At 31.6% G+C, this 21,063-nt stretch overlaps 2 protein-coding genes across 2 annotated transcripts in view; both read right to left on the bottom strand.

Annotated features, from left to right (window-relative positions):
- Positions 1-5,927: 5,927 nt before the first annotated feature.
- On the bottom strand, positions 5,928-20,719 carry LOC136986889 (coiled-coil domain-containing protein 167-like). The gene is made up of 4 exons (XM_067284520.1): positions 20,608-20,719; positions 17,811-17,905; positions 10,667-10,719; positions 5,928-7,371 (listed from the first exon to the last, which is right to left on the bottom strand). Exons 1-4 carry the CDS (start codon positions 20,623-20,625, stop codon positions 7,262-7,264), a joined length of 276 nt encoding a protein of 91 aa, XP_067140621.1. The 5' UTR covers positions 20,626-20,719; the 3' UTR covers positions 5,928-7,261.
- LOC136986888 (uncharacterized) overlaps positions 16,458-21,063 on the bottom strand; it is a 199,693-nt gene continuing 195,087 nt past the window's right edge. Inside the window, exon 8 of the transcript XR_010882550.1 lies at positions 16,458-16,467. The gene's annotated coding sequence lies outside the window, so the exon portion shown is untranslated. The remainder of the gene's footprint in view (positions 16,468-21,063) is intronic.

The following is a 21,063-nucleotide window of genomic DNA, read 5'->3' as shown; positions in this document are numbered from 1 at the left end:
TATCTTAATAATTTATAGATATATTTTTAATTTTAATTAACGTTCCTTTTTTGAAATTTCGATGTTTGGAACATTTTATAACTTTGCCTCCCGACACTGATATATTATACAAAAACTTTTGTATCAAGGTGCTTGACAGCAAACAACGAGTTATATCTTTAGGGATTTCCAAAACTGTGATCTTGGAGAATTCCGAAACTTCGGAATACGTTCGGATAGATTAACAAAAAAGAAGTTAGGCCGCGACTCCACTAGCCGTAAAAGGGCCGTAAAACCCCTCACCGTAAAAGCTTTTACGCCTGAGCAGGTCGTAAAACCAACGTAAAAGCGAGTTGAGCAGTGTTCAACTCGCTTTTACGTTGGTTTTACGACCTGCTCAGGCGTAAAATATCATGGTCACGTGATTAAAAGCTTTTACGGTGAGGGGTTTTACGGCCCTTTTACGGCTAGTGGAGTCGCAGCCTTACTTTGCGCGTAACGTTATTTTACTTTCCGATGTGTTCGACCATTCGGTTAAGTCTTTATTATCGAACAAAAACATCCAAAATTGCTTCTTTTATAAAATTTGGGCTTCTATTTCGATGCGTTCGAGAGCACAGAGCGGTCGGTCGTTTCCGTTTTTCTTTCGTAAAGCAAGATTTTTGCATTATCTATTGTCGCAAAAAGAAAATAATCAGGGTCTTCTACACATTTCTTTTCCCTTGAATCGACTAGAATATCAAATTTTATATTGTCGATATTGTATAAATGATTATGTATATGCAAATAATGTCGTTTCATGCTTCACAAATTTAAATTGTTTTTTTGTTTCAGAAAAATTAAGACAGTTTACATTTACGAGATATTGTATTGTTATCATGCATGTTGTTATTGTAATATATATATATATAATGTTAAATTTAAAATTTTAAAAGAGAAAAAAATATATATATACATATTATATAGTATATATGTAGATGTTTATAACAATCAGCGTATTCCGCAGCTATTGATATTCAAATTTTAATGATGTTGAAGTGAATTTTTAATGCTATATTCGCACGATGTTAGGGCAGCTACCAGAATCTGCAAATACCGAAAACGTGAGCGTTTCTCGTCTAAAGTTTCAATAATACAATAGAGTCCCAACTATCGAGCTACCAGAGTTAGCCGGCCGTAAGTATTTTATATGCAAAACTTCTTTAATTGAAAACCCATTCGGTTAACAAACCTCGAGCAGTAACATTCACACCATTCTAAACCTCTTACTCCACAAGAGACTTGTTTCTGTGATATCAAACGTTTGCCACATTTGCCACACGCAGAGTGAAAATAAATAGTACAGTCAAACCTGTTTTTATGCGCTCTTTTTATGTGCGATTTTTATTTGTGCGATTTTTTTAATGCGAATTTTTAATTTGTGCGGTATAGTTGGCGACTAGTCTCGTGCGATTCGTCATGTCTTACGTTGACTTATTATAGCTAAATAAACTTATTATAGCATAAATGCACTTATTATAGTAATATTATTGCATGAATATGCGAAAAATGAAATAATTTACTTTTTAAGTCAACAAAACACCACCTGGACAAAAATATGTAAAACAGACGATAGACCAGACGATGCAGTCAAGTGCTGACATCTGTTGTCAATAAATTCTATTTCGTACGGTTTTGAGTTATTTTCTATGTGAGACTTTTTTATGCGGTCCCTGTTGACCGCATAAAAAAAAATATTTTTAATTGTGTTGCGAAAACTATTATTTACAGCCATTCGTGAAGTTTCGTGAGATTTTTTTTATGCGTTTTTTTTAATGCGGTCCCTATCCCCCGCATAAAAACAGGTTTGACTGTATTTATGTCGTTACCAAGCCTAACTAATGAGTTGTTTCCAATTAGAGCTTATACTGTCGGAATTTTTAGTTATGCGGCCCATTATCGTTACCTGTTACGCTAGATAATTGAGACTCTACGGCATATCATAAATATTATTGAAACTATTAAGTGCAACAAGAGCGAAATCGTAAAGATTTCATCTCTTTGTATGGAATACGAAAAAGATCTAAGCATAAGAGAGAGTCGGTTCCGGAGAAACAGTTCTTCCATTCTACTAAACTCTAATCCTATAACGACGTTCCTTTTTATCTTTATGTTTGCCAATATAAATACTTCCTTAATTTTCTAAAATGCATTAATTTTTTGCTTAATTTTATGATAATTACATATAAATATATACATATATATATATGTATTTTTAAAATAAATAACTGAGATTATCGAATAGATATTTTTTTAACTTTATATCGTATCGACATTTTTCTAATTACTTTTAATCAATTTATATACACTTAATCAAAGTAAAAACTACATAGTTATATTTAGTGTAATTAAAATAAAGTAAATGGATCGCAAAATTTATAAAATAATATTGGAAAAATAGAGGAAAAAAATTAAATTTTGATATTTATATTATTTGAAATCTATGTATGTGTTTTTCTTAAGTGACATAAGACGGTGATTGTCACTTGTTGACAAAAAAATATTGGAGTGAGTCGAAAAGGTGAGCAGAATCGCCTTTACCAAAGAGGTAGACTGATGTGGATTTAGCTGTGATGAGGATTACCGAGGCATCTTATTGCCAGGAATGCCACGATAGCTTTCATATTTACAATCTATTCAGTGAAATCTATGAGAATAACTGCAGCATTTTAATGTCAGGGTGTTGCAATGATAGTAATTACAGAGCCTTCATGTTGTAATCCAAACTAAATACGTTAATTGGACCGGTTGAAGATACGAAAGCCATAATTCAAATCATTCGTGCGCTACCTACTTCTTGTTTTCGGAAATTATTTAGCTATTAGAAACCGTTTGGCCATATCCTGGACCGAAGTTGCAAATGAAGCTTAAAGTTTACACCTTCGATTTTCAATAAATCTTTTTCATTGATCATAATTAATAGATTAATTATTCCTCCAAGCTGAACTTTACTTCCAGATAATTTCTGTCTGCTTTAAGCATTTAGAATTGATGATTAAATTATATCATGAAAATGAATGAATACATTGAGTTCACCTCTCACTATTCTTCAATGAATAGGAAGGGATTCTCCCCTCATTTATGCACAGATTTATTTCCAGTTTATTTCTTCATATTCGTGAATACAAAACGTGTGTCATAAGTCTGGAATTACAGGCATTATGTCCATCTTTGTTTATTCTTTTATAGGTAAAGCCCGACATTGAGTAAGTTGAAATGAATTCAAGTTTTTTTGGTGGGGACCCACAATCGGCACGAAGTTGCCGAAGAGTTTAACAGGCTGTACGCAGCCTGTCCAGAATGGGTGGGAAATCCAAATGCTGCCTGTTAAACTCGTCAATGACTTCATACCGATTACAGATTCCAGATTTATGGGACACCCTGCAAACATTGAATTATCCTTCACTGGTACTGTCAAGAGCTTGTATGGGGTCCAAGATAGAGCTGATCTCTTAGAGGATCCCTTTATCTATTTTCTTTTTTTGAACAAATGAAATACATAGCATGTTTCTTTATTAGCGAGGTTGAGGCCAAAGTTTTCAATGTGAAAACGTGTACGTCGGACGTTTGACGCCTCTTTTCTGTAAGCCTAGAAGTTTGACAATGGCGTTTGGAAAGTCGGTGGAATCGTGCTCGACATTCCAAAGGCCATTGCCAAACTTCTAGGCTTACGGGAAAGCGGTGCCGGACGTCCGACGTACATGTTTTCGTGTTTAAAACTTCGGCCTCAACCTCACTATTAATAAAAAAGCAATCTTATAGATTTTATCTCTTAGTAAAAATAACATTAATTTTATAGGGGAAGAAACCAGTATGGGAGCAAGTCCACTTATCAGATTCTGTAACGATTTCATGTCACACATAAAACAATGCATATATTACAAGTAATATAAATACCAAAATTGAAGAAATATATTAAAATTCTATCAAAACTTGTTAAAAATTCAATGAAATAAGCTAAAATTGTTTAAAATTTTAACTCGTAACTTTAACATCAATGTAAGAAAATTCCAATATTATGTATCACAATACACAAGAGAAGTAAAATATTCCTTCTTTATGTATTTCTTAAGAATAATTGCATTATATAAATAAATAAATAATAAGAGCTTAAATTAAATTAGCTTTAATATAACCTGAAAAAATCCACAGATTATACATAAGGCAGTTAATACGGGCTTTGATTGTATCATATGCGGTATTGGCATTAAGTCAATTGAACTAATTATGCCCGAACAGAACCGTTACGCCCAAAAGGAATGGCTCCGGGGTTATATCCTTTGCAACGGGAGGAAATTTTTAATCTAAAGAGAAAATTCTTTTCCTATTTTGTGAGAATTAAACATTTTAGTAAGAAATATTGTATGCAGTTTAAATTTTTTTTATCAATTTAGTTTTTATTTAATTTATCTAAACTCTCTCAAAATCTGGAACAATTGATTAAAAACACTGCACACCTCTTATACCTACTTCAGCAAAATTCTGCAATTTATTCAATGTAAAAAATGGCTTTCTTGCCCAATGAAAGTCCCTTAAAGTGGCTGAAAACATATTTGTTTCCATTAAATTCTTTTATTTAATTTGTTTTTAATCTTTCTACTCTGTGGTCACTAAGAGGGCAGTGGCGTAGCAAACATAACTGGCGCCCAGGGGAGGACACCTTATTGGCACCCCCTCCCCCCTCCAGAAACGCATATTGTTTGTCTTGGAGACCATTTGGGTACCCCTCTGCAAGTGGCACCTGGTGCATGATACACCGCCCTTGCCCCCCTCGCTACACCATTGTAAGAGGGTCTTTTCTTCCATACCCATCATGGGTTCAGCCGGGGCCACAATGGAGGTAAAGGATGGTTCACATCTGGGACAGATCACTACCGAAAAATTGTCCGGATTTGATCCCAGGTCCTGCAAAACGGTAAGCCGATGTCTTAAATACCTTGGCCGTTTGGCCATCCTAGTTTTTATTTTTTAATAATACCAATTAGGCCCTACACTTTCTAGGTTAGGTCTGATTGTATGTATAAATGTATAATGATATTATATATAGGCCTACAAACATGGAGATTTTACAAAATAAAAATTTTTAATTTTAGTTTTTACGATATTTCAACTTTTCGAGTTTGAAAGAGCTTTTTACATAATGCAATTATCCTCAAGAATTAATTACAAATAACAATATGTTACTCTTTAACTTTAAAAAAACATTTATCATTAAATAAAAACATGAAACACAATTAATTCTAATTAGTGTATAAAATATTTATTCGTAATTACTATTTTAAAATTTACAATTAAGTTTACTCATTTAGTTATTTTTCAATACATTTATAAGTACATTAGTACATCTCAATCACCATTTAGTTTAATTTCAATTTGAAGTAATGCTTTCAAAGATCGAGCAACAAATCATTTCTGTAAGTATTCTAGAATTATTAATGTTTCTAGAATACTTCTAGAACTGAACTGTTCAATCAGCATTTCAAAGCCATGAGGTCAATATTTAACAATAACTACATAAGAGGAATATGTCCATCTTGACCCTCTTAAGAATTCATTTGTCTTTCTCAATCGTTTTAGAACTTGTATAATTGTCTCAGTTATAGGAGTTAGAAGTTTATATTACTTTAATAATAGCAAGGTCGAGGCCGAAGTTTTAAACGCGAAAACGTGTACGTCGGACGTTCGGTGCCGCTTTCCTGTAAGCCCAGAAGTTTGACAATGGCGTTTGGAATGTCGAGCATAATTCCCAAACACCATTGTCAGACTTCTAGGCTTACGGGAAAGCGGCGCCGAACGTCCGACGTACACGTTTAAAACTTCGGCCTCGACCTTGCTAATATTTTTGATCATTTGTCCTGTTAGAGTTGTCTATTAACGTTTGCTGCTGGATTTTTTCGATGTTTTGGGGCTTTAATTTACTTATATCCATTTGTTTGTACTATTGAGTTCCGAGAACATTAATGTAATTAAACTTTCTCTGCTTCTTAAATTGTACTCACTTATTGTTTACAATGCTAAACGACTCCTTATCTAAATTACAATTGCTATTTAATGCTATGAAATAAGCACATAAAACGTTTTTACATTACTTAAAACTTAATTTGTTTATTGATTATCAACAAGTTTTCTGTTACAAAATGTTTTAAAACTTCTCTCTTATTATAAATTTACAGCATTTGTTGTATTTTTCTAGGAGAAAGATTTACTTTTATTTCATTTTTTTTACATAATAATCTAATTCATATTATATTTTTGGACTATAATATGTTTATATAATTCCAAAAAAATAAAATATGGAATGGAAGAATTGTAGAAATAAATGATTGGAGAATTCTGCTTAAATTTAAGATAATGTTACTAGTATTTAAAAAAATATAAATGTATATAAAATTGAGTTGGTGTTAATGTGAATTCGACTGTTTTGTTTTCGGAATGTATTGTAACGTTTAGCCGATTTTTGCATCGATCAGTTGGAGTTTCCGGATTAATTTTAATGAAGAATATGCATGTAGGGTCGACTTAATCGAGTGCATAATTTGACGATTAGCCTTCAAATTAAGATAAAAAGATGGTATCGATGCGAAGTTAAGCCGATCTACTCAAATAAACTTTGCATTAACACGGCGTCAATGTCTAGAGCCTTGAAATTAAGATACCGAGATGAAATTTAATTAATCTACTTGGCTAAACTTTGCGTTGATGTCGACGTCTAGAGCCCCGAGACCGACCGGTAATGTTAATGTGAAGTGTACTCAATCTAGTCAACTAAATTTCACATTAACGCACATCACAGCCTTAAAATTAAGGTGCGGAGATCCCGTTGGCACGACGTACACTCGACTAATCGATGCAAAAATTTGTCTTCGGTTAATGTATAAATAGAAATTTAAAAAAAATTATAACAACATAACACTGTTGTATGTAGTTTTAAGCGTTTTTGCCATTAATTCTGATATATATGTGATTTATCTTCCTTGAAACTGTTATCTTCATAGATTAGTAAATTAATACTTTTGAAATAATTAACAATAAAGAAAACGATTCTCTTTCTTAATTTATATGTCGTATCAATATTCAAAACAGAGAAATATTTCTGTAATTGTGATGAATGCCTTTCAAGTTATTGACTCTGAAAGTCAATATTTATTGAGACTATATTTAAAAAGAATATATATATAATTTGATGTTATAAAAAATATATTTACTAATGCTTATCTGACTTTTACTAACTGGAATAACTTCTTTACCAAGGCCAGCGTACAAAATAATAAATTAAAATCATCAAAATAAATAGAAAGATTGTCACGATGAAGCTTCTTCTGTTTTCTTTCCTTAATAACTTTAATTCTTTTTCTGTAAATAAATATTTATAAATTATAACAATTTGAAAGTTAGTTTAATTATTATTATTATTTTTTAAAATTTTTTGGAAATATCAATGTAGTTTTATTAAACGGCACGATACGTACGGTACATTTTAACAATCTGGGATGAATTTGTCGTAACAAATAAACGTTTTTGGATATTTATACATTATTATTGAATTCTCAAATGAAGGAAATCTTCTAATAAAGTGATAAATTAAGAATACCTTCGCTCTCTGGACTGCACTAATGTGTTTCGTCGGCCAAATTCCATGTATAAACTATGCGCAACTATAATCCGATACTAAGATGACTTAAACTAAAAGGTACTACTCAAAAAAGTGGGTTTAAATCTCTGACGTAAAGCTTATTGTTCCTATTTGTGTTTAAAGAAAGTAGACATAGCGATTGTGATGTTTGTGATGTTGATGTTGTGACGGTCAACAGTCCAGCTCGAAACATGAGAAATCACCTTTAACCTGTAATTATAAGTAGATACAACATAACTAAGTTAACAAATCCAACTCTCGAACTCGCCATCTCGGCTGCCTGGTTATCCTCCTGCTAAAATAGCCTAGCCTATAGAAAAATTGAAGCACATAGTTTGTAATGACTTTGATTTATAGCCTAAAACTGCTTTTCTCAAAGCAATAACTGGTTTCAAGAACAGCAATTTGAATTGGTGTTCTTGAACTTCTTCAATTTAAATTAATTACAAGCAGTCAAATTGCAAAAGTGAGATTCAATCTACTCTACTGAAATATTCATATATTCTTATATTCATTGAATTATGGTTCAAGCTAGTGTGTATATAAATGTATAATAATGAAACGTACACTGATATATATACAGATAAACTAAATAGTAATAATTTATGACCTATTTATATGTGACAACTTACCTAGATTACTAGATAAAGGAATTGCAGATATGAGTTTCATTCTCAATCAACATTTTCTATTTAGTGTTTCTAAATATTTATTATCTTATCATATGACGACGGCACTTATTTTCAGTGCCTATAATAAACATCAAGAAGCCGAATAAGTATACAGAAACATCGCCAAATGATCGCCTAAATAACCGGACTATGATTCCGTTAATTTTAATAATTAATACTAAGTAATTTGCTTCTAGAGGTAGACATTAGGTATCATATCAGGTTTTGCGACGTTTGTTATACTTATATACCTTGTCGGGTAAAACATTAGCCGATCGAGTGCCGCGGTGGAGTTGTACTTAGGCCACGGGCATAGGAGTTGTCCCCAGCCGGTGCTGCAATTAACCGTGTAAGGTTTATATCCAAATTTAAATACATCTGGGAGCAAAGGCTTGGTATAAGGCCGGGTGGCACAACTGGCAAGTGCACTGCATGGCAAGCAAAAGCTGCAGGTTCAGGTCGGTTCTTTTCTTCCAGACGGTTCTAAATTATTAAAGTTATAATTATTCGTTTAGTTAAGAGATGGTGCCTAATGTCTACCTCTAGTAGCAAATTACTTAAGATTAATTATTAAAATTATTGGAATTATAGCCTGATTATTTTGCCGATCGTTTGGTAATGTTTCTATATTTTTAGTGCCTAATTATTTTATTAATCTAAATATATTATTAAATAAAAATAACCTGTAAATTGGCACATGTACTTAGAAGTCTTCTTTTTTCATATCACACTGCAGAAACAATTTTGCTGAATCTAATATTTTCATTTTGTTCTGTCAAGTTAGGATCTCATTCACGTAATACTATTCAGTGACGGATTAAGGAAATTAAATTACCTACGATACGATTATTTAAGTAACATTTGCATAAGCAAAGACCCAAAACCGGCACAAATTAATTCTTAATAGTAACTTTACTAACGTTTTCATTCGTTTGTAATGGATATTCTCGGGTAAAATGCATATGATTCGGAACCAAACAAACAAATTAAATTCAAATACGAATCTGGCTTAACGATTAATTTGTGCTAAAGTCACAACTCTCACTCGAAACAACTGTATTTCTCAGACATTCCCAGATGGGTTATATTTTAAACTTTGACGGAATACAACCGCAAGATTATGGACCAATACACCAATTTGAAAGAGATTATTCTTTCTAAATAGCCATTGTGATAATTTATACTGTATTAGTCTATGATATGTATAGTTGGATGACTAAAATAATTTCAGTGCTAGTTTCAGAAATACTGCTGCAGATATGTCAGGGATCATCCTTCACTATCCACCCCACTGTAGGCCTGACAAATAAAAAATTCCTTTTTAAATATTACATAATCTGTCCTTGTTTCAAGTGAAACTAATATATTGTAGTCCATATATATAAAGGTTTGATCCACTTAATATTCTTTAAACAGTAGAACAAGACTGAAATGCAAATTAATTTGATGATCGGAACTTCTTTATTATATGTAACTTGTTTATTTGTCATTATTAATAATAAGTCTTTGGAGTTGTAAAGACTGATGTGCGCATATATTGTTTCGAAATAAACCGACATAGTATACAACATGACACTACATTGGGGCATCGGCATTCTTCTTCACGATTATGATGTTTTAAAAATTGTTTATATAATTTTTTAAAGTTAATTTCAATAAACTAACTATTGTATTTAACTACAAAGCAGTCACTGTATTAAATCTCCAAAAATTTACTACAATTAATCCTGTATTGCAATTATAAAAGTTATAACTCCATATTCCAAGCTTTGCCGCTTGACTGGAGTAGCAGAGCAATGCGCAATAAACCGGCTTTTATTCTAAATGTGAGACAAGACTATAGTCTTGTTTCACGCAGGGGTTGATGTATCACATTTCTACATGGTTTAAGTAACCCTCGGAGACAGGTAATACTGACTATTAATGTATTGTACACACTGACTATTTTTACTATGAAAAAACAAAATGCTTTAAACACACTGTGAACGGTTGCATTACTGGCTAGACAATCGTCTAAGACTACTTGTGGTGGGGCATAAATTTACATGAAATTTTATTGCATAGTACATGGCCCCTGTTGATGTCAGTGGCGTAGCAAAGGTGGTGCAAGGGGGTCTATCATGCCCCGGGCGCCCCTCTGCGAGTGGCCCCAAATGGTCTCCAAGACAAACTATATATGTTTCTGGAAGGGGGAGGGGGCGCCAATAAAGTGTCGTGCCCCGGGCGCTAGTTATGTTCGCTATGCCACCGGTTGATGTATAACCTCACAAGAGATACAACTATAATATTCATCAATAAATTATTTTTTTTATAAATAAAAAAATTATTTGATTATTATTCTTACCAAGAGTGCGAAGCTGTTCCTTAATATTCTGTATTGTTTCTTCTAATGCTTTCCTTTACGAAAAAAAAAACACAAAAAAGATTAAATACAAATGTTGAAATTTGAAAGTTAATCGTACAATAAAAATTTAAAATTATTATTAATGATTTTATATAAAAAACATATACAAAACGAAATGCGGTACAATGACACGAATGAGACCAGAACAGCGTTGGAATAAGGAGATTGCCAGATTATTGAAAGTAAGGTAAATTCAACAGTTTAATTATTTAGAAAAATATTATTTATTTGCATGGTATTAGTATATTGTATTAATAAAAAGCTCATATTATACGTGCGATAATCAATCTTTAATGTCATGCCGTGTTTAGTGGTAAAGTGTTCAAATTTAGTGGAAACCGGAGTTTGAACTAGTGAAGCTTGTCTACAACTTGGAAACAATACTTCCAACAATACCCGAGTCAAGTAGCGTCAAACTACCAAAAGGTCAGATTACTAAGATTGTACTGTAATGATTTTTTTAAATGTATAAAGTTATCCTTTATTGAATTTAAATTTAGTTACTGTATGGTACATAAGGTTAAATCATAACTATCTCTATCACAATATAGTCAGATATAACACTTCATCACCTGTCTGGGTTTTGTGGAACCAGTCTTTATTTTGGTTTTGGTGATCATCATGAATTGTACAGTTAGTCTGATTTATAAACAAAGGAATCTCCCTATACAATAGACCCCCTACAACACAGGTTCATATAAGACGGATTCGTATAACATGGCGGAAAAATTGCAATCGTGTTTGTGTAACACGCTAAAAGAATGAGACAGATTGTCATGGCCAACTCGTATCTTGACAGGATTGGTTGAATCTGGACCAATAGTGGACATTGCACAAACTGTCGAGTTTAAACGAGCAGCGGACTTACTAAAAAACATTTATTATTCGACGGCCATAAAAAATTATATTTTTATTAATGATGTCTCCAAAGTTCAGCGAATTTTTCGCAGAAAAATAACTTATCAGGAAACGCACGTCTGCCATTTGACAAGCCACTCCGCGACGAAAACAAGCTTAGGCAATGGCGTCTTCGAACGGTGTGCACTCGGTAAGTATTCCTACAATTTTTTGTTTATAGCATAGTTTATATGGATTATTCCCAAAAAATTGTGTGTGTTTTGGAAACGTTCGAGTCAAATTAGTCTAGAATCGATTAATTCTATGGAAGAAAACCTTTCAAACAGCCGTACCTCCTAAACTGCACAAGTGCCGGGCAGTAAACGGCTCATGTATTTGTAAAATCTAAGTGACTCGTACAACACAAAATTAATATACCACAGAACGTATCTTCCGTGTTATGGGGGGGTCTACTGTAATCTAAATGAACACGATCTAGTCCTTTGTAGAAGATGAAAGACTAATATACAGTTCATCTTCATAAAAACTGACCAATCATCCATTTTTCAGATCAGTTTTGTAAGATACAGTACATCGATTTATGTAAACAAATTGATTTATATGTTTGTAAACTGTTGAAGTGTTATTTGTATATAAAATAAATCAATTTAAAACTAGCGTAAAAACTAATTTTACTGAAAATCAAATGAACAGGTACACAATCTAATATAATACTCAAAAACTGATTAATAATTAAATTTAGCCTTCCTTTCCTTCTTCTCACCAGTGGGGATTTTGCAGATAATGGGTATACTGTAATATACAAGAGTATATAACATGGTATATATATAAAAATATCAAGAAAGATCATTAATGCATGAGGAGAGCAGCTTGAATTTAAATTCTAACCATTTTCTGTAGTTCTGCTTCACTCGGATCAGCCATCATATGTGCAAAATATCGTATGCCAAACCATTGTAAGTCGAAGAGCATCTGTACTTTTTAATACTGAGTAATAACGGTAAATGTTACGGCTAAATTTGTTTGTAGTGCATTACAAATATAAAGTATTAAACAACTTATTCCTAAATAGGAGTCTTTATCGTGGAAATGTACAAAATGCGGCACGTCTATTGAAGATTAAAGTTAAATAAAACAATATTTATAATCTATAAGTATTAGACGTTAATGGTGCGGTTTTTTGTATATATTGCTTAAGTATCAATTTCCCTTGAAAAATTTTCTTTTTTTCAATAGATTAATTGATTTAACTTCACAGTTAGTTTAACCGTAGTTATTTCGTCTGTACCGCATTTCATCAGAGACAAAGACTATTGGGTTTTATTCACATTATTCTTTATTTCACTATGCATTTCGGGTGCAATCTTTTCCGTTTATTTTGCGCCCCTCATCAGGTGTTACATTTCTACAATTGGTAGAGAATACATTTGTTACATTAATTATTGTAGATGGGTTTCTTAATATATATAAGTTATAAAAGATTATTACAGTTTTTTTGGACTAGTCATAAAGAGTTATTACAATTATTATAATTATTACATTATTTAGATTGATTTAACACAAATTATTGTAAGGGATTATTTCAAATTTTATTATTGTTAGTATTATTCGGTACTAACCTTTTTTAAGACCATTCCGTTATGAGGTGTTTATGTCACCGTCCCCCGAGGCATTTCTAACTGTCCTTCGTTTAGTTTATTTGCGTTTCTTAAGCCCCTCCCCATTTCCTCCCACACTTCGTCTACCTCCATGCCGTTGTTTAGATTTATTGTGTTGCTTTTATTGACTATTGTAAAGTGTTCTTTGAATTTTCGTAAATAGTTGTCCTTCTCTCTGTGGATTATTTTTATACTTTTTTTATCGATTGTGCATCCGAATTTACTGCAGTGATCGGTCCATGGTGATTGGTTATATTTGAGTCTGATTGCTGCTTCATGTTCTTTAATTCTGGTCTTTAGTTGTCTTCCTGTTTCTCCTATGTATATTGCTGGTTTTTTGCATGTACATTTTATTTCATACACCACTCCTGTTTCGTCTAGTTTGTTTTCATTTTTGATTTCGTTGATGTTGATGCTGTTTTTAATTTTATTTTTTAGTTTGGCTGCTATTATAATACCATTTTTTCTGAAGACTTTTCTGTATTTTTCATATGTGTCTTTAATATAGGGGAAAGACGTATGTGTAATATTCTCATTGTTATTTTTGACGTTGAATCTGTTTTTAATAAATTCAGTTGTCCATTTTTTTAATAATCTGTTTGGGTAATCGTTTAGGATAAAAGTATTTATTAGGTCATTTTTTTGTTTTTCTCTCTCTTTAACTTTAGATGTTCTGTTCCATATTTTAGACAATGCTGTTATAAAGTTGTTTCTTTTAATAGTTATGGGGCAATACGATTTATAGTTAAGGATTTTGTCCACATTGCTGCTTTTTTTGTACGGTTTTATGTTGATGTTGTTTCCTTCTCTGGTTATAGTTGTGTCTAGATAATTTATTGCTTTTTTACTTTCAGTATCACTTTTAAATTTTATTGTATTGCTTAGTGTGTTTGCATAGTTGCATATTATATTTTCATTGGTTATTGCTTCGTCGTATATTATTATTATATCATCTACATATCTAGCCATAAAAGTTATCCCATTTGTGTTTGCTAATTTTTTATCTATTTCTGTCATGCATATTTCTGCGAGTTTCGGTCCGATTATTGTTCCCATACTAATGCCATTTTTTTGTCTATATATTTTTTCTTCTATATGGTAGTAATTATTGTAAAAACTGTATTTTATTAGTTCTAGTAGCCAGTTATGTATGTCTATCTTGCGTAGGCTTTCCTCAATGAGTTCCCATTTTATTGATGGGTACATAGAGATTATGTCCAGACTTAATAACCTGTATGTTGGTTTCATTTTAACCGTCATTAGTTTCCTTATTAGTTCGTCGGTGTTTTTTATAGAGTAGGTTGAGTATGGGACTATTTTTAGTTTTTTCTTTATGAACAGTTCTAGGTTGGATAATATTGTGTTCTTAAAGTCCACTAGTGGTCTGCATATCTCGTCTTGTTTGTGTGTTTTAAGACGGATTTTAAGTTGTGGTTTTCTGATGTCTTTGAAGTTGAGTATTTGTTTTTTTTCCCTGGTGTTATCTTTTGTTGTTTGTAAAGTTTCGTAATTTCTTTTTTCATCCATTTTTCAATTTCATCTTTTGGGTCTTCGGTTAGTTCAACAAAGTCATCTGTTTGGACTATTTCTGATTTTTTCTTTTTTTCCCATTCTTTATTAACAATGATAATTTCAAGAGCAATCTAAAACACCAAATAAGAAATGACATAAAAAGACTAGAAAACAGCAATAAACTAGGTGAAAAAATGCTAAGTGATAGAGGAGGAAAAGATTACTCAAAAAAATGCACAATAGTAAAAAATTATTTAAAGAAAAATAACTTAAACATAATCAAAGCTGATAAAACCAACCAAATTATCATTGTTAATAAAGAATGGGAAAAAAGAAAAAATCAGAAATAGTCCAAACAGATGACTTTGTTGAACTAACCGAAGACCCAAAAGATGAAATTGAAAAATGGATGAAAAAAGAAATTACGAAACTTTACAAACAACAAAAGATAACACCAGGGGAAAAAAAACAAATACTCAACTTCAAAGACATCAGAAAACCACAACTTAAAATCCGTCTTAAAACACACAAACCAGGCGAGATATGCAGACCACTAGTGGACTTTAAGAACACAATATTATCCAACCTAGAACTGTTCATAAAGAAAAAACTAAAAATAGTCCCATACTCAACCTACTCTATAAAAAACACCGACGAACTAATAAGGAAACTAATGACGGTTAAAATGAAACCAACATACAGGTTATTAAGTCTGGACATAATCTCTATGTACCCATCAATAAAATGGGAACTCATTGAGGAAAGCCTACGCAAGATAGACATACATAACTGGCTACTAGAACTAATAAAATACAGTTTTTACAATAATTACTACCATATAGAAGAAAAAATATATAGACAAAAAAATGGCATTAGTATGGGAACAATAATCGGACCGAAACTCGCAGAAATATGCATGACAGAAATAGATAAAAAATTAGCAAACACAAATGGGATAACTTTTATGGCTAGATATGTAGATGATATAATAATAATATACGACGAAGCAATAACCAATGAAAATATAATATGCAACTATGCAAACACACTAAGCAATACAATAAAATTTAAAAGTGATACTGAAAGTAAAAAAGCAATAAATTATCTAGACACAACTATAACCAGAGAAGGAAACAACATCAACATAAAACCGTACAAAAAAAGCAGCAATGTGGACAAAATCCTTAACTATAAATCGTATTGCCCCATAACTATTAAAAGAAACAACTTTATAACAGCATTGTCTAAAATATGGAACAGAACATCTAAAGTTAAAGAGAGAGAAAAACAAAAAAATGACCTAATAAATACTTTTATCCTAAACGATTACCCAAACAGATTATTAAAAAAATGGACAACTGAATTTATTAAAAACAGATTCAACGTCAAAAATAACAATGAGAATATTACACATACGTCTTTCCCCTATATTAAAGACACATATGAAAAATACAGAAAAGTCTTCAGAAAAAATGGTATTATAATAGCAGCCAAACTAAAAAATAAAATTAAAAACAGCATCAACATCAACGAAATCAAAAATGAAAACAAACTAGACGAAACAGGAGTGGTGTATGAAATAAAATGTACATGCAAAAAACCAGCAATATACATAGGAGAAACAGGAAGACAACTAAAGACCAGAATTAAAGAACATGAAGCAGCAATCAGACTCAAATATAACCAATCACCATGGACCGATCACTGCAGTAAATTCGGATGCACAATCGATAAAAAAAGTATAAAAATAATCCACAGAGAGAAGGACAACTATTTACGAAAATTCAAAGAACACTTTACAATAGTCAATAAAAGCAACACAATAAATCTAAACAACGGCATGGAGGTAGACGAAGTGTGGGAGGAAATGGGGAGGGGCTTAAGAAACGCAAATAAACTAAACGAAGGACAGTTAGAAATGCCTCGGGGGACGGTGACATAAACACCTCATAACGGAATTGTCTTAAAAAAGGTTAGTACCGAATAATACTAACAATAATAAAATTTGAAATAATCCCTTACAATAATTTGTGTTAAATCAATCTAAATAATGTAATAATTATAATAATTGTAATAACTCTTTATGACTAGTCCAAAAAAACTGTAATAATCTTTTATAACTTATATATATTAAGAAACCCATCTACAATAATTAATGTAACAAATGTATTCTCTACCAATTGTAGAAATGTAACACCTGATGAGGGGCGCAAAATAAACGGAAAAGATTGCACCCGAAATGCATAGTGAAATAAAGAATAATGTGAATAAAACCCAATAGTCTTTGTCTCTGATGAAATGCGGTACAGACGAAATAACTACGGTTAAACTAACTGTGAAGTTAAATCAATTAATTTATTGAAAAAAAGAAAATTTTTTCAAGGGAAATTGATACTTAAGCAATATATACAGTCAATTTTTTTATTTTACACTTGAATTATACAAAAACTGAAGATGGCTTGAACTGGAGTTGAAGATATTTCTTAATAATTATGTTTTTTTATCTTCACGAAAATCCTACACATTGTTTTGACCTACTCATTTCAATCCACAATATAGTTCATTATTATTATGTACTATTTTAAACTGTAACAAGTAATTATTTATTGTGACATCATCACAATGCTCTCGATTTTAGCAGTGTCTTGCCCCTGTACGTCATACTTTTCCCGTCGAACAAGAGTCGCGCCAATCATCTACGTAACACCATTCTGGAGAAAATGTTTGAATTGAAATAATGCGACTTCTGGTCCAAATCAGAAGTTTGTATATAGCTAATCAGAGCTTCCTTCCCCTAGTATCCGGTCTTGATTTTCATCTAGCTAACTACATTCTCAAAATTAAGGGACAGACAGGCAGATGGATGGCAGTGAGAATTTATAGGTCAAAAATTTAACAAACAAAACAATGTAATACGGTACATAAACCCTAGATTTTGCATCTGCGTATGTTATTCCATGTGAATTTCTACTTATACAAATTTTAATTAATTTAAAATCCAATTAATACATTTTTTTCTATTTAAAATACTGTAATTATAAGTTAAATATTCTTACTTTTGTGAAGAAGATAAGCTACAAGATCTCATTCTGTTTTCTAAGGAGTTAAGTTTCTCCAATTGCTTTGCTACCAAAGCTTCTTTTTCTTCTATCTATAATAAATATTTTAAAAATTTATATCAAAATTAATAATCTTTTTTTTTTTAAAAGTTACTTGAATAAATTCTTAATTTAATGCTAACAATTCCCTGTTTCTTAACTTATATTTAAAAATAATTTCCGTTTCGATACTCGGCATTTATATTGACGTCTTTTCTATTTCCGACATAGTCCATTTTCGCAAAAGTCTCCATTGTTTACTCACCAATGGCAGATTTAGAGGATGTAAAGGATGCAAATGCAACCCCTTATGGGGTCGGTAATTTGTTATTTTAATATTATATTATAGGATTAATTCTTCAGTCCTTCGTAAATGCAAATTAAATTGTAAGAAAGTGCATTGTCTTTCCTTTGCAGTTATTTATTTCTAATTTTCAAAAAACTCAATTAGTATCATGTATATATACTGTATATGTTTATAGTAAATTTCTTCCCCCCTTTGTTTTCACAATGACAGTTCCAGATCAGCCAGCATATGTCAGTTGCAGGTTATAGGATGAAATTTTAATATCTTCTCAGATTCTACTATTGACTTTTCTTTAGTGCAAAAATGATTCTGTATAAGCAAGCAATAGCATTGTTTATATCAGGGCTGCGGAGTCGGTAAAAAAACACTCGACTCCAACTCGCGATAATTTTAGTAGTTCGACTCCGACTCCGGCAAAATTAAAAACCGAGTCATTTTATGCTGGCTACAGGTGCTCGTAGGGGTTACCTTACTCTATACTCTGAAAGGAGCCCCGGGCATTTACCCGAATACTTTTATACCAGGTAGTTAGTATTTTTTTAATATTAAACTTACATTAATATTTATTTCTATAAAAAAATTAATTTTTTACAAATATTTAATAAGAGGAAAAAGGGGGAGCGATAAAATTCTACATCTACATCTCGTATCTTTATTCTACAGCATTCGCACTTCAATTTCACTTTTCCAGAAAAGTCGGTCCAACTAAAGAGCCCCTTGTACTAGCTAATACTTTAGCTCCTTGTTCAGAAAAGAAAAATATATACTCTGATCGATTAGTCTGGCTCATTCAGAAAAATAGAGTACTTATTTAGAACGGGGATAATAAAGGAATGAATTTAAAATATTCAAATTCAATTAGGTCAAAATAATTTAACTACTAAACACAAATACTAAAAAGAAAACTATTGATACATATTTAATAAATTAAATTGTTGCATTCTGTATTTAAAATAAATGATAAGGAGGCGTTAAAGTAATTAAAAGAAATATTTTATTTGTGCGAGCACTTTCGACGTTCGTAAATTATGTCGAAAGCACTTGCGCAAATAAAATATTTCTTTTAATTACTTTAATGTCTCTTTATCTGAAGTTTTTAATTGTGTTAATACAACTGTTGATGTGACGTCCAATCTTATTCCTCCCGACTCCGATTCCACAGCCCTGGTTTATATGGAAGCATTTCTTTATCTCTGTATTTGCCAAAAACTTCGGAGCTGAAAATCCACATATGATTTATATATGTGTATTTTTATTTTTACATTTAATATATAATTTTCCTGAGCAAAGCTGTGTACTCAAGTAATATTTTATAACACCTACTGTATTTACTCGCATATAGGACAAGGTGTGACTTTAAAGGTCAAAATAAAGAAAATTAGATTTATTAATACAATTTTAATTCTTTTTCGTTTAATCACAAGTATCAATTGAACATAGATGAGAAAATTACTGGCATTTTAAACTTTAAATAAAAATCTTGTAAAATCGACAACATAATTTGTTAACATAAAGCCGGACAATTGGGAACCTTTTTCTGCCAACTTTTAACAGTTGAATCCACTCTCTGTCGATTACACTTAAGAGTTTCTCCGAATTCTGATTTCCGAATAATCATCTGTTTTCACGTGGAAATGGATTAAAACTTATGTGTGATTTTGGAACTTCAATATGGAATTCAATTCAAAAGCTTTGCTTTTCCTATTGCTATTCATCTTTACTAGTGACAATATACAGGAACGATTCTAATGACCCAGATAAAATACTGATGTTTTTAAATACAAGAGGCATCTGGTAAAAAATGTGAATACATGATTCACAAAAATTATTTGCAAAAATACAAAGAATCCTTTGCTCACACATATAGGACAATCTAGGAATTTAAACCTGTGATTAATGTATAAAAACCTCGTCTTATATGCGAGTAAATACAGTATTGTTTCCTTCCTGCATCCCTTCTCTAGATTTTTGGATCTAGCACTGCCAATAAGTGCCATTTAAGTGTTCTGGAAAGGGGGCTTCCCATAGAAATGCCCCGGTTCTGTACATTATGCCTGTTACTACCAATGTTTACAGAAAGCCGTCCTACAACCCATTGTTTATACTCTGGTCCAGACATAACTTCGCTGTGCCAGGCAATGCATCCATAGATGATGACTGCCACCAGGTGACACTCTCCACCACCAGTATTATCGGAGATCATCTGAAGGGATTATCCAACTTTAACCTGGTCTATAACTCTGCTAAATGCTCTTGGCTTCCAAAAGGCAGAAAAAATATTAAAAAAAAGTCTTTTCAAGTCTTCACCTATCACTACTTATTAGCTGCATTCTTTCTTTTCCCATATTCTGTTACATTTATGAGTAAATGTTTTTTAACAATAATCAGTGGTAATTATATTTAATCTAAATTAAAATTAAATGTCTAAATAATAATAATTAAACTAACTTGTTGAGCTATAGACATGATTTAAACGATTAATACTGGACGATAAACTGAAACGAAAACATTGCCAATCACATGTGAATTATCCACGTGTAAGTAATCGCTAACAGTGTTGCCAACTATTTTAATAACTGTTGGCAACATGTAGCTGAATTTTTAAAAATAAAAGACACGAGAAAAACGGTAGATTTTCTGTTACTTATATATAAAAAAATATTTGGTAATTTTAATAATAAATACTTTCTTTCTAGTACACAGTGCTAGCATTAACACAAAAAAATCTCAATTTTACATTACACTTTTCAATGACGTCAGAATATCAATGACGTCATAATAAGAAAAAATATTAAAAACAGAGGACCACATCAAAAGAAACAAAATAGAAGACTACAAAGCGAAAAGATTCAGGGGTAATTCCTGTATGTATGGATGTTAGTGTGAGTGTGGGGGCACGATTTT

Source organism: Centruroides vittatus, unplaced genomic scaffold, assembly GCF_030686945.1.
Source record: "Centruroides vittatus isolate TY-2023 unplaced genomic scaffold, ASM3068694v2 scaffold_1209, whole genome shotgun sequence".
Taxonomy (NCBI): domain Eukaryota; kingdom Metazoa; phylum Arthropoda; class Arachnida; order Scorpiones; family Buthidae; genus Centruroides; species Centruroides vittatus.
The sequence above is the reverse complement of the archived record's forward strand: the minus strand, read 5'-3'. Positions and strand labels throughout refer to the sequence as shown.